This window comes from Neopsephotus bourkii, unplaced genomic scaffold (genome assembly GCF_033783945.1).
Source record: "Neopsephotus bourkii isolate Nb327-2 ecotype Australia unplaced genomic scaffold, CSIRO-AGI_Nbou_v1 NB_14, whole genome shotgun sequence".
Taxonomy (NCBI): Eukaryota; Metazoa; Chordata; class Aves; order Psittaciformes; family Psittacidae; genus Neopsephotus; species Neopsephotus bourkii.
This window is the reverse complement of record NW_026900531.1, coordinates 140,618-151,818: the sequence shown is the minus strand read 5'-3', so window position 1 is coordinate 151,818 and position 11,201 is coordinate 140,618. Positions and strand designations below refer to the sequence as shown.

Sequence of the window (11,201 nt, the reverse complement as noted above, 5' to 3'; positions counted from 1 at the left end):
AAAGGTTTGTTTCATAGTACTGAAACCTGTTTGCTTGGCTGCATTCTCTAATTTGTGGATGAGAGACGGGAAGGGAAAAATCAAGGTCAAGTCACTTGTGTAAGAAACTGGGAACACTGAGGGAAGCTAGTTACATGTTAGGAAGAGAATTGTTCACATACTGTAGCTTCCCAATATGTGCAAAACTCTAGATATTTGTTACTACAGCAAAACCAGGAATATTACATATAGTATTCAACCTTTCACAGCACCTCTGTTCACACTTGCATGCTCCTAGCTCTCGACTCAGAGCCACAGAGCTCTGTCAAACAAGGAGGCTATTGTATCTGTAGGATTTAGTGGAAGGGACAAGACAGGGAGAAGCCAAACCACAAAAAATTAACCCCCAGACATACAAACCTACCACAATAGGTTGTCGGAAATATTCATCCACAGCTGCAGTGCGCAGACTAGACAGATTGACCCCATAAAAGCATTCTTGGTACCTAGAAACAGTAACACATGCAATGTTTAGGGAAAAATGTTTTCTCTGGGTTCCAACCAGAGCCAGCAGAGTAACTGCAAATGGCAGGTGAAGTTTGGTGGAGCCTCTTTTCCTTTTTCCTGTCTGCCAAGAGGCCAAATTGCAGCCCTCCTTAGCTTACCTTCCATACAGACATCCTATACAGCACTGAGGTGACATGATCCCATCAAATGGATATACGGAGACATTTCACAGTATGCTTCTGAAAGAATCCACACAGCAAGCAGAGAATAGGGATCAGGGCTAAGGCATTTTAAGCTACTTCTGTAATCTTGAGCTATTGCAGAAACAGGAGTGGACCTTATATAAATCAAAATAATGATAAGGACACCCACATTACAGGTCTGTTCCCTTTTATTGAGGAAAATCATAGAATCATAGAATAGTTACGGTTGGAAAGGACCTTAAGATAGAATCATAGAATCATAGAATGGTTAGGGTTGGAAAGGACCTTAAGAGCATCAAGTTCCAACCCCCCTGCCATGGGCGGGGACACCTCGCTCTAAACCGTATCACCCAAGGCCTTGTCCAACCTGGCCTTGAACACTGCCAGGGATGGAGCATTCACAACCTCCCTGGGCAGCCTATTCCAGTGCCTCACCACCCTAACAGGAAAGAATTTCCTCCTTATATCCAATCTAAACTTCCCCTGTTTAAGTTTGAACCCATTACCCCTTGTCCTACCACTACAGTCCCTAATGAAGTGTCCATCAGAATGGGGAAAAAATAGTATTTTTATCTTATTAATTGATGAAAATGTGCATTTAATGTATATTCAGACTATTTCCAGTATGAAATTTAAAATTAAAATATACATGCTTTCAATAATCTTCCTCCAGTATATAACCCTCTCATCAACTAATTGAAAAACCTAATAGGTATCTTTATTTCCAGACAACATATGCAAAAGGAGACGGAAAGGGGAAACATAAGGAAACTCAACTCATTATGGTGGAAATGTCATATAGAGACAAAACCACGGTCAAGAATTCTAAGTCTTCAGAAGCGTTTAAAAAGGAAAACTTTAAACGCTTGTCCTCATTGTTACAGTATCATACAAATCCTAAACTATCATAACTTTTTCTAAAGTGGATGAGTTAATCTAAACCAATCTAGCAATATCTCTTTAAGGCTGGTAAATTCTGCATTACTAGTTCTGTGCTAACTGCGTAAAGGGAAGATGCAAATGACTGTATGCCTTAAAGATATCTTTAAGGAAAGAACTCAAATAAGCACAACAGAGGAGAGCAGCTCACTCCAATATTTGCTAGTGATCTTTTACCCTTTTCCATATGTTTGCTGTACTGTATAATTGAGTTGCTTATTTATCACTGAAGAGAAACACAAGCAAAATGCACACTATTTTTAACAACTTGCTGCATATATTTATGCTTTGTATCTTTCTATCTTTGAAGAGTTCCACCAACAAGGAGAGCAATCTGCTCTTCTATGGTAGATTATGTGTTATCACACTTCTGCGAATGATAACTGATAAATACAAATTAATAAGCAGCTCTGAAGCCCAACAGTAAGCCAATCTATGGGCGTCAAGAGAAAAAAAACATACTTACACAGTCTCACAACTACTACTATCCTATAGATACAAGGCAATAATTCTAAGTGTATGGGAAACATGCAGCCTTTCCTTTCTATAGGAAACAGGCTACACTAACTGCTGCATCTAATGTTAGAACACACAGCATGATTTTTGGATTCTGAAGGTTTTTAAAGGCATGGTGCCTTTACCAGGTAAAAGTTCAAATTGGAAATCTAGTTGGTTCTTTCAGTCCTTTGCTCAAGTATCATCATCCAACCAAATTCAAAACCATATCTAATCTCTAAGACACATGATATGGATTTAGATATGTAGGTAAAGATTTATTTCACACAAAACATCCTCTATTCCAAGTAACAAAGCTGGATAATGAATAAAAGCTGTTTCTTGGAGCCTGGAATTTGAAGCTGAGGACATCACAGGCTGTCACCAGTTAGTTCCTGACAGTTTACTGCAAACCCCAAGAAAACTCTGAGGATGTGGTTTGTCTGAAATAGGACTTTTATAGCTCTGGATTTGTCAGGGTATCCCTACCATTTAGTATTAAGAATGTGAATGCCCTAGAGTCATGCATATGCATAAATACTTGCACTCTCACTCAGAGATGTGATCCCATATTTGGTTGAAGACATTAGAAGCACTAATTTATTGGTCTTTAAAGCACTTAGTAACCTCAAGAATATTTAATCTTCTTGTACTATCAATGACCTGACCATGCATCCTTACAAAACTACAACTGCGTGGACTGATTGGAGGACTGATACTATAGCCCTGTGCTCAGGAGACATGTCACGTATATAAGCAAAAATAACAGGATCTTGGGGAAGACCAGAATGACAGTTGAGATACAAAAACTTATCAGAATTTAATTCTACCTTCTTTTTTTTTTTTTTTTTTTTTTTATTTTCTTAACATAGGGAAGTACTGTTGCATTTTTTTGCGGTTGTAAACATACAATGCAAAAATTTCATAGCTGGCTCAACTGCACAGTGAGACAAACAACCACAAACTGGCTGTGTAAATTAACATTGCCAGCAAAGGATTCAGCATGTAAATTGCTCAAATTTCTCTCACTCCTTTAATCACTATAGGAATAGTAAGATTTTGTCATAGCTCTACTTCAGAAACAGCCAGAAGACATCTTCTAAGTATAAGCAGTTAAATCATAACCTGGTGACCAGGACACTTGGGCATGGAAGAAAACTGTCTTTAATCTAAGAAGCCAACAAATAAGTTGACGAACAGCAGTTAATGCTCACATTAATTCCACATCATGAACTGAAAGAACAGTTGAAAGACTGCAGTTACAATCTTCCAGAAGATCTAAAACAGTTAACCCAGGAGTTCCACAGTACCTTTTATACAAAACCTTTAAATAATGATCTATAAATTAACCGATATCTATCACATGAAGAACTGAAGAAATTTATAAATAAATGTGCCGTTTGCTGAAATGGAATCATCTCAATTTCTCCTCATTAGAAAATCGCTGCAACTGTTTCCTCCTATATATAGCACAGCAACAGCTTAACAGTGGAGAGTAGCAGTAGGACGCTCCAAGGCAAAAGTAGTACAACTTCTAGTTAAAGCTGCATGAAAAAATTTGGTGGACAGAATATAACTACCAAATTGGAATTTGTTCAGAACTTGGGAATTAATACTTATTCTCTGAGAGGATTGCCACGGAATTTTTCCTGTGCTTATGCACCTGGGACTTCAGGCAATGGTCACCATCTGTAGCATAATACACCTTGGTATAGCAAAGGAAACACTAGCATCTGATTCACGTTCATCTTTCAAAATGAGATCAAGTCAGCTGTAGCCCTTCTCAGAGGTCCTTCAGGCTTGCACAATAAACAGTATGACTTTAGGCCAGAGCAACAGTGAACAGAGAAAACATAAAAGCATTCTCTTTCAATTATGACAGTTATGCTTAACCAAAGAACTGATTTAATTTTTAACCTCTACTGAGTGTTTGATACAAATGAAAAAAAAAATAGCCATTACCAAAAATTGGCTCTGGAGAAATGTTCCATGTACAGCTGCTCATCAGAAAAAGGAGCCAAATGAATGTCACTGAATGTTGGGAACATCATCCCTAGTACACAGAAGACAACATAAAGTAGTAAGCCAAGTGCTCAAGAAGTGTTTGGACAATGCTTTCAAATAAATGGTTTATTGTTAAGGTAGCTCTGTGTGAAGTAAGGAGTCGGACTTGCTGATCTATGGGAGCCCATTCCAACTCAGGATATTTCGTAATTGTGTACTCCCACAGACATCCTACAGGGATGTCTTCACTAGTAGGAAACCACTAGTTCAGAAGCAACTCAGCTCACTTACTTAGACAATCATAAAATTTAATAATTACCACATAGGGTGATTCATCCCTATAAGTGAGCAATCAGAAAGCTAGGCATGTATCTTTAAAAGCAGTCACTCATTTAAAACTAAAAATGAGCTGCTTCCTGATAAGTTTTCAGAAGCTCTCCTCTGAAACTGATCTCTAAATGGGAGACTTAATATCAGTGGCTGACTTGAAAAATACAACCCAAATGTGGTTTGTGAGCAAATTCATTAGCTCCCTGCATTTAGGTACAGATTCAGCCCATGCTTCAAAAATTCCGTTTTGCAGTAATTTTGCTTGAGAAAGGTTTCTTAAATAAGTAATTTAAAGAGATACTTCATTTTTAGCAGTTCATGTAGATTTATCATTCAGCAATTGGATGCACAGATTTACCTCCCAAAGAAGATTCACATGAGGCCCTGGAATTTACAGATTACCTTCAAAACTCTTCCAAATACTGGAGGGATGAATATAGAGCACTGAACACTGTGAGTCTCTCACATCATTCAGAAGGTAACATCCAAATATTAGAATAAGGCACTGGGAGAAGCCCAATGAAAGGATGTCAGAAATAACTTGAACTTTCCCCAAAACACCAAAATTCTATTTGACCATTCCACTCTCAGCTTGATTCCACTGTCTGTCGGTTGAGGCTTGTGTGCTATTATCTATTGTGATATGTTGAATGGAAATGCTATCATACTGTATATAACAGCAGGTTAAGATTAAAGCACAAGCAGAACTCAGCACTGTAATAGTAGCATGCTCCAAAGCTTTTTCCACTGTGAAACAGCAAGAAGTCACAGCATGGTACAATAGCAATGGTGGCTTCATCATTCTATTAATTCCCCTGGGCCCCCTAGATGTTGGTGTTAAAGCTAGACTGAAGGTATAAAACCAGACAATCCTGGACTACCAATTTAAGTATTTTTTTTTTCCAGAAGCCTTTTATTTTCCTTTCTCTGTGCAGGGGATAACTTGGTGACACACTTACCACGCGTCTTCAACCATTTTTTGGAATGGAGGTAAGTTTCCAACATTCGTTCATTGAACAACATATAACCCATCGGTTCGGAAATTACCACATCAACATTCTCAGGCAGAGAGATCTCCTCAATTTTTCCAGACAGAACTACGATCTTGTCAGAAAGGTTATTGCTTCTCACCAACAGCTGGAGGAAAAACAAAAGCACACAGCAAGTTTTGACTGTCTTGATCAGCAGAATTTATATCAGAGGTCTTTAACTAGCATTAAACCCCTTATAGCATAAACCAACTCCCTCAGTCTGTTAATCAGAGTAAAATAGAAATATTTTTCCTTGCTACACCAAAATTTCTAAGTGTGGAGCTCACTGGAGCAAACTCAAAGAAATACATTGTGTGGAATCAGCAAGTGATAGTACAAGTACTGTTGTCCTGCAAGAGATGACAGTAATCAGTATCTACAAGAAAAAAAACTGCCTACCGGGAAAAGGTGGGTATTTAAACTCAATACAAAAGATTACAAAGAAAAGGTCTTCACAAGTCTCTAAATTTTAGAAATACTGTTCTTGAATAAGTCACGTAGCCATGAAAGGATGAAGAAACTCAAAAGCTGAAAAGTTTTCAGTATTTTCTAAGCATAAATGGAGCATAGCACTATATACACATGACCGCATTTGAATGTGCTAGTACTTAAAGCTGAGATACTGGAGATTTATTCACTTGCATGGGCATAGTGAAACTTGGGGAAAAATGTTTAACGAATAGCAGAAATGGACCTTAAATTTTATGCTTGATACAGCAAGTTAAGTCTAAAAAAAACCAACTTTTTCAAAGCCTCTACATATGTACACATAGATGAGTATCCTATTTAGCTGCACTGTACTCAGACATATCGGAAGTATCTACACCTCTTGCTTGTAATAACAGCAGAATCTGGGTTCATCTGGCACTAACTTATAAAGAAGCAATTATTTCACACTAACCTGAGGTGTCTGCTGGGAGATTCTATAAAGTGAAGAATCCTTTGCAACAGCACAGTAGGAGATTTGTATTGATGTCCAATAAGTAATAAAAACCTCCTTCACAGTTGTACTTGCATTGATATAATTGTATCATCAATGTAAGTGTATATAATTACTTCAGCAAACTTTTCCAAAACAGACTGGGCCTTAGCTGACAGCAATGATACTTATGACTCATTCTAACCAGAGAAAGACTAATGTTGTTATTATATATCCATTGATATGTGAATATGCTAAAGAAATTAATAAAAAATCAACTCAGAACAACATATAGAAGAGACCAGTATGCTTCATCAAGTCCTAACAATTTTATGGTTCTATGTTAAATATCTGAATTACTTAGCTTCCTTCAAATGAAGTTAAATGCTAGGTATTAAGTATCTTCTTCACACTCACTAGTGGAATTTTAACACTTTTGCTTATAGTTAACATAGTAGGTATAACATCTGTGTGAATAATTTGCATTGAAGCTTGAATGACTGATACAGTTAATGATTTCCAGCCACAACTTGCTAATATAAACTATATGTTAATATGGTAATAAAACTACTAACCAAAATGAGGATCATTGTACACTAGCATGCTATCAATTAGGCAAATAACATCTCTGCTTCTTTCACTGACAAGTGTTTGTATCCATTTCTAGTAACAGGTTGACAGATTTTATTTTAAAGTTCTTTAGACCAGAGCCTGTGTGATCAGACACATAATGAAGTTTCATTTTGGAAAGTAAACGACTGTTTTGCTCACAGGTGAACTCCCAATCTAAAAATAACTAACTGAAACAGCACCTCTGCAGCAGCATGGTTGTACAAAGGAGAGAAGCGTAAGCCATTTCAGACCCTCACAGACTATGGCAGACACCTCACGGTTTGCTAGAGGGCAGCAGATCATTACAGTATCTCATGCACTGGAGATCATTATATTACGAAAATTTTTACTGGAAATAATAGCATGGGGACAGACAGAAATTGCTATTCTGTATTATTATTATTATTATTATTACACAACTTTAAAAAGTTATCAATGTTTATTTGTTTTTCTACCTTCAGATACAGCAAAAATAAAACGTCCAAAACACCACTGTTAGTACTAATCCTCTCCTTTAGAGTGTAGCTATGACTTGAGAAAGCGAAAAGTTCCACTCAGAATCTTAACTGAGGTAGAAACTGCATTTTCAAAAGGAATTTAGGAATGCCAGGTTGTAGCCAGAGCTTCAGTGAACAGAAACCTCTGCTTATTCACACAAAATTTGTGTTCCAGCAATACACTCTGATAGTGATCTGAAAAATCAAGGCAATTCTGCATCTGCCAAAATCTCAGGCTGTGTACCAAGATTGTGAGGAAGCCAGTGAATGCCAGCTGAAACAAGTATTTTGCATGCATTAGGACGCTGATTTATTTCAGGGAGAAGATAGCTTGTCTTGTGGCAGCTATATTTTTTTTTGGTTATTATTGCAGCTGAGTTAACTAACTGCGTATTTAGCTGGTTTGGTGGCAATGAAAAGCTGGTTTTGAAGATTTCAGAATTTCTCTTTTTAAAATTATTCTTTAAACTCAGAGATCATTTTTCTGAAACTGAAATTTACCATGCATCAATGAATTCTGACTAATGAATATGCAGAAAAGCAATAATCAATTAATTGACATTAAATATTGGAGAACTAGTCTTCCACAGTTTCTACACCTCTGTTTCATACATGAGGAAGGTTCTAGATTCTACAGAAGTAACAGAAATACTAATAACACAAGTGTGTTATAATCAAGTGCACATAAAATACTGTTAAATTCTACTTCCAGGTAATATTAGTGCAAACCTGAAATTTAGAAATAATCACATAAATAAATACATAAATAAATCACTACAAGAAGGCTATAAGCTAACAGCTATAAACTGACTTTTGTCCCAGCCACTTCCATCTTGTTTGAACTGGCCTTATTCTTGACAGAATTACTGAGTTAATTTACCCTCTGCAGCACCTTCACAAACTGAGAGTTTTAAACACGGCATATTATTTATACCATCACCAGTATGACTTTGCTGCTCAGGTAGGTATTTTGTCCATGTCATTTAAAAGATATGCCTTAAACAAACTATTTCTTCCTCTTTTATACTGAAACCAACCCATATCTTCATCTGACAGCTTTCTGGTTTTACTAACTTAATATTAGCAATTTTTGTGCCTTTTTAAAAAAGTTTTCTTGCAAACGAAGAACAAACAGCAAAGGGTGATGGCAGTACGGCTTTTAGTCTCAGGGCCTTTGGAAATCAATAGCAAATCTCTGGCAAAAGGAGAGGAGGTATATCTGAGTGGGTGTGTTGGCAGTGTTTTCACCTCCACACAGTATTTCATGAATTCCTGCAATCACCTGCTTATGGTCAGCATAATGTGTTTGAAACAAAAGGAGTAGTTTCAATATTTCACAGCTTTAGTGAAAGCTAAAAAGAAAAAAAAAAAACCAGGAAAAAAAAAAGTCCACCCAGTAGCATATAATTTTTTCAGTGACTGGAAGGAGTGTGCTATTTTCAGCAGCCGCATTCTCTCATTATTCTTCTGGATTTCAGAAGACTCTGAAAGTAGGCTCATTATAAAATATTTCTTCCTTATATCTTGTACGAATCTACCCTCATTTTTAGTGTGCATTATCAACATACCGTATAAACCCCACCACACAGCATCTGACAGACCAGATGAGACAGACAACTTACCACATAATTAAATATGATTAAAGTCTTTAAATCTAAATAATAGAAAACAGTAACAGATGAAGATTTTTTTACTGCACAGAAGATAGCAAGGTGCCCACAAGTATCACCTAAACACATAGCAAATAACTGCAAACATTATGGTGCTTGAGACAGAATCTTTGCAAGACTGCCCCAAGCGCACGTCAAGCGCTTTCCTAAATTCCTGTATCTTGCAGGCAAACTGCGTTCACTCATACATGGACACCCCCAGAGGAGCTGTAACACATTCCACTCAAGGTTAATTGTCTTTCATGAAATTAATTCTCTTGTTTGGCTATTGCAAAAGATTAAATAGCAGTCTTAGATGTAACAAATCTCTATTTATGTCCCATATCACAACAGAAAGCGAAGGATTTCACCAGAAGTAATTATTTTTAATTTTAATTATCCCATCAGTAGCTGACCTCCGCAGTACAGTCAGATTTTCTTCATGTACAGTAGCTGTTTCTTTCTGTTTATACAAGTGTTCCACATAGATTTTTTTTTTTTTCCAGTTTGTTAACGTTAATGTTTCCCCTTGGTCCTAGATGGGTTGCTTAGAATCAGGTTTCCTGTTCAGACAAAATAGCTACCAGCACCAGCCACCTTCAGCCTTCTTTCTTCTGCTCTTCACATTTTTTGGCCAAAGGATTTACTGCAGTAGTGAAATCGGCAGACTGAAGTTGCTTTCATCTCACATATCCACCTACTACTGGAGAGCACTTGGTCCCTATTACAAACTGGTTTGTTAGTCAAGATGTGTTTCAAATTTCTTCCTCTACCACATACTGCATGTGGCATGAGCCAGCTACTAACAGTTGTATCTCCTAAACAAGGAGTCACAGAACAGATGAAAAACTGGTACAGAGTCATGATAAAGGTGCACAGGGTTTCTCTCTCCTCTGCTGAAGTTTTTGAAAAAGGAAAAAAAGCAGGTAAGCCTTGGGTACATGAATACCAGACAGAGAAGCCACCCAAATGCTACAGGGAACACAGTGATGCAGACATGAGATATTCTTCAGTGACTACCTAAAATAAATGAGTGCAAAGCAACAGCTAGGATGTTTCCTAATACAGCAGCTGTTACGAATTTTCCTTCCAACACACTTTTCAGATATTCTACCATTGCACATATTTATGCAGTACACAGTTTTCAACACTGTCAAATAGACACCTGATTTCAGGTAACTGCATTGTAGTGCTAAATTTTTAATCTTGTTCTTTCAAAATAAACTTCCAACTATAAAGACGAATTTACTGTAAACCCAACAAATCTATCAGTAGAATTATTACAGCATTAGTATATGTAATTTCCCTTCACTCAGTAGTTCATTGCATTGGTTTCAAGTTTTTTGTACTAAAATAGAAAGGAAAGAAAAAGAAAAGAACAATATTTGTTAATCTCACATTCAATATTACTACACGTATCTGAAGAAGATGAAATATAATAAACCCATGCAGAAATGAGAGAATAAATGGATGGAAAGTAATGGTTTTCTCATAATCCAAATACTTGATAAACCATACCTACTGTGGAATATTAAAAGATGACAAATAGTATACCTAAGGCTAACCATCTTTATACTGAATAAAATTTAATTCTTAAAACGTGTCATGTGTTACTAGATCAGCTGATCCGCAATACAATTCATGAGCGAGCAAGTTTTCACAGAATTATGACTGCATCAGTCTATTATATTTCTTACGAAAACTGGGACCTATTTGGGGAAGTAGAAGGAAAGAAAATGACCAAAAATTTGTTAATTATCAAACTGAGACTGACATTTTAGCCAGTATTCCCCAGTATTTATAGCTGCTTAAAGCTCTTTACTTCTCTTTATCAATCATTTTTTTAAGCTGTTTAACATTTCATCCACCTCAGGAGAAAAACCAATCCAATTTCTAAACCCAGTGAATTAATGCTATTTCTCTATCAGTAAGTTGCCAGATATATTACTCATATTTACATTGCCCAAGAAAATACTCAGTATTCGATACACTACAGATGCAACTTGTGCCATTTCATGACTAGTGATTTTTCTTAC

At 36.7% G+C, this 11,201-nt stretch overlaps 1 protein-coding gene across 1 annotated transcript in view; it reads right to left on the bottom strand.

Moving 5' to 3' along the window:
- Positions 1-403: 403 nt before the first annotated feature.
- The window catches only part of LOC133222003 (histone-arginine methyltransferase CARM1-like), a gene marked incomplete at its 3' end in the record, with an annotated part of 48,930 nt that continues 38,132 nt past the window's right edge, over positions 404-11,201 (bottom strand). The window contains exons 6-8 of the mRNA XM_061371374.1: positions 5,417-5,594; positions 4,086-4,176; positions 404-485 (exon numbers count right to left, since the gene is read on the bottom strand). Coding sequence (XP_061227358.1) covers positions 404-485; positions 4,086-4,176; positions 5,417-5,594 — 351 coding nt within the window. The remainder of the gene's footprint in view (positions 486-4,085; positions 4,177-5,416; positions 5,595-11,201) is intronic.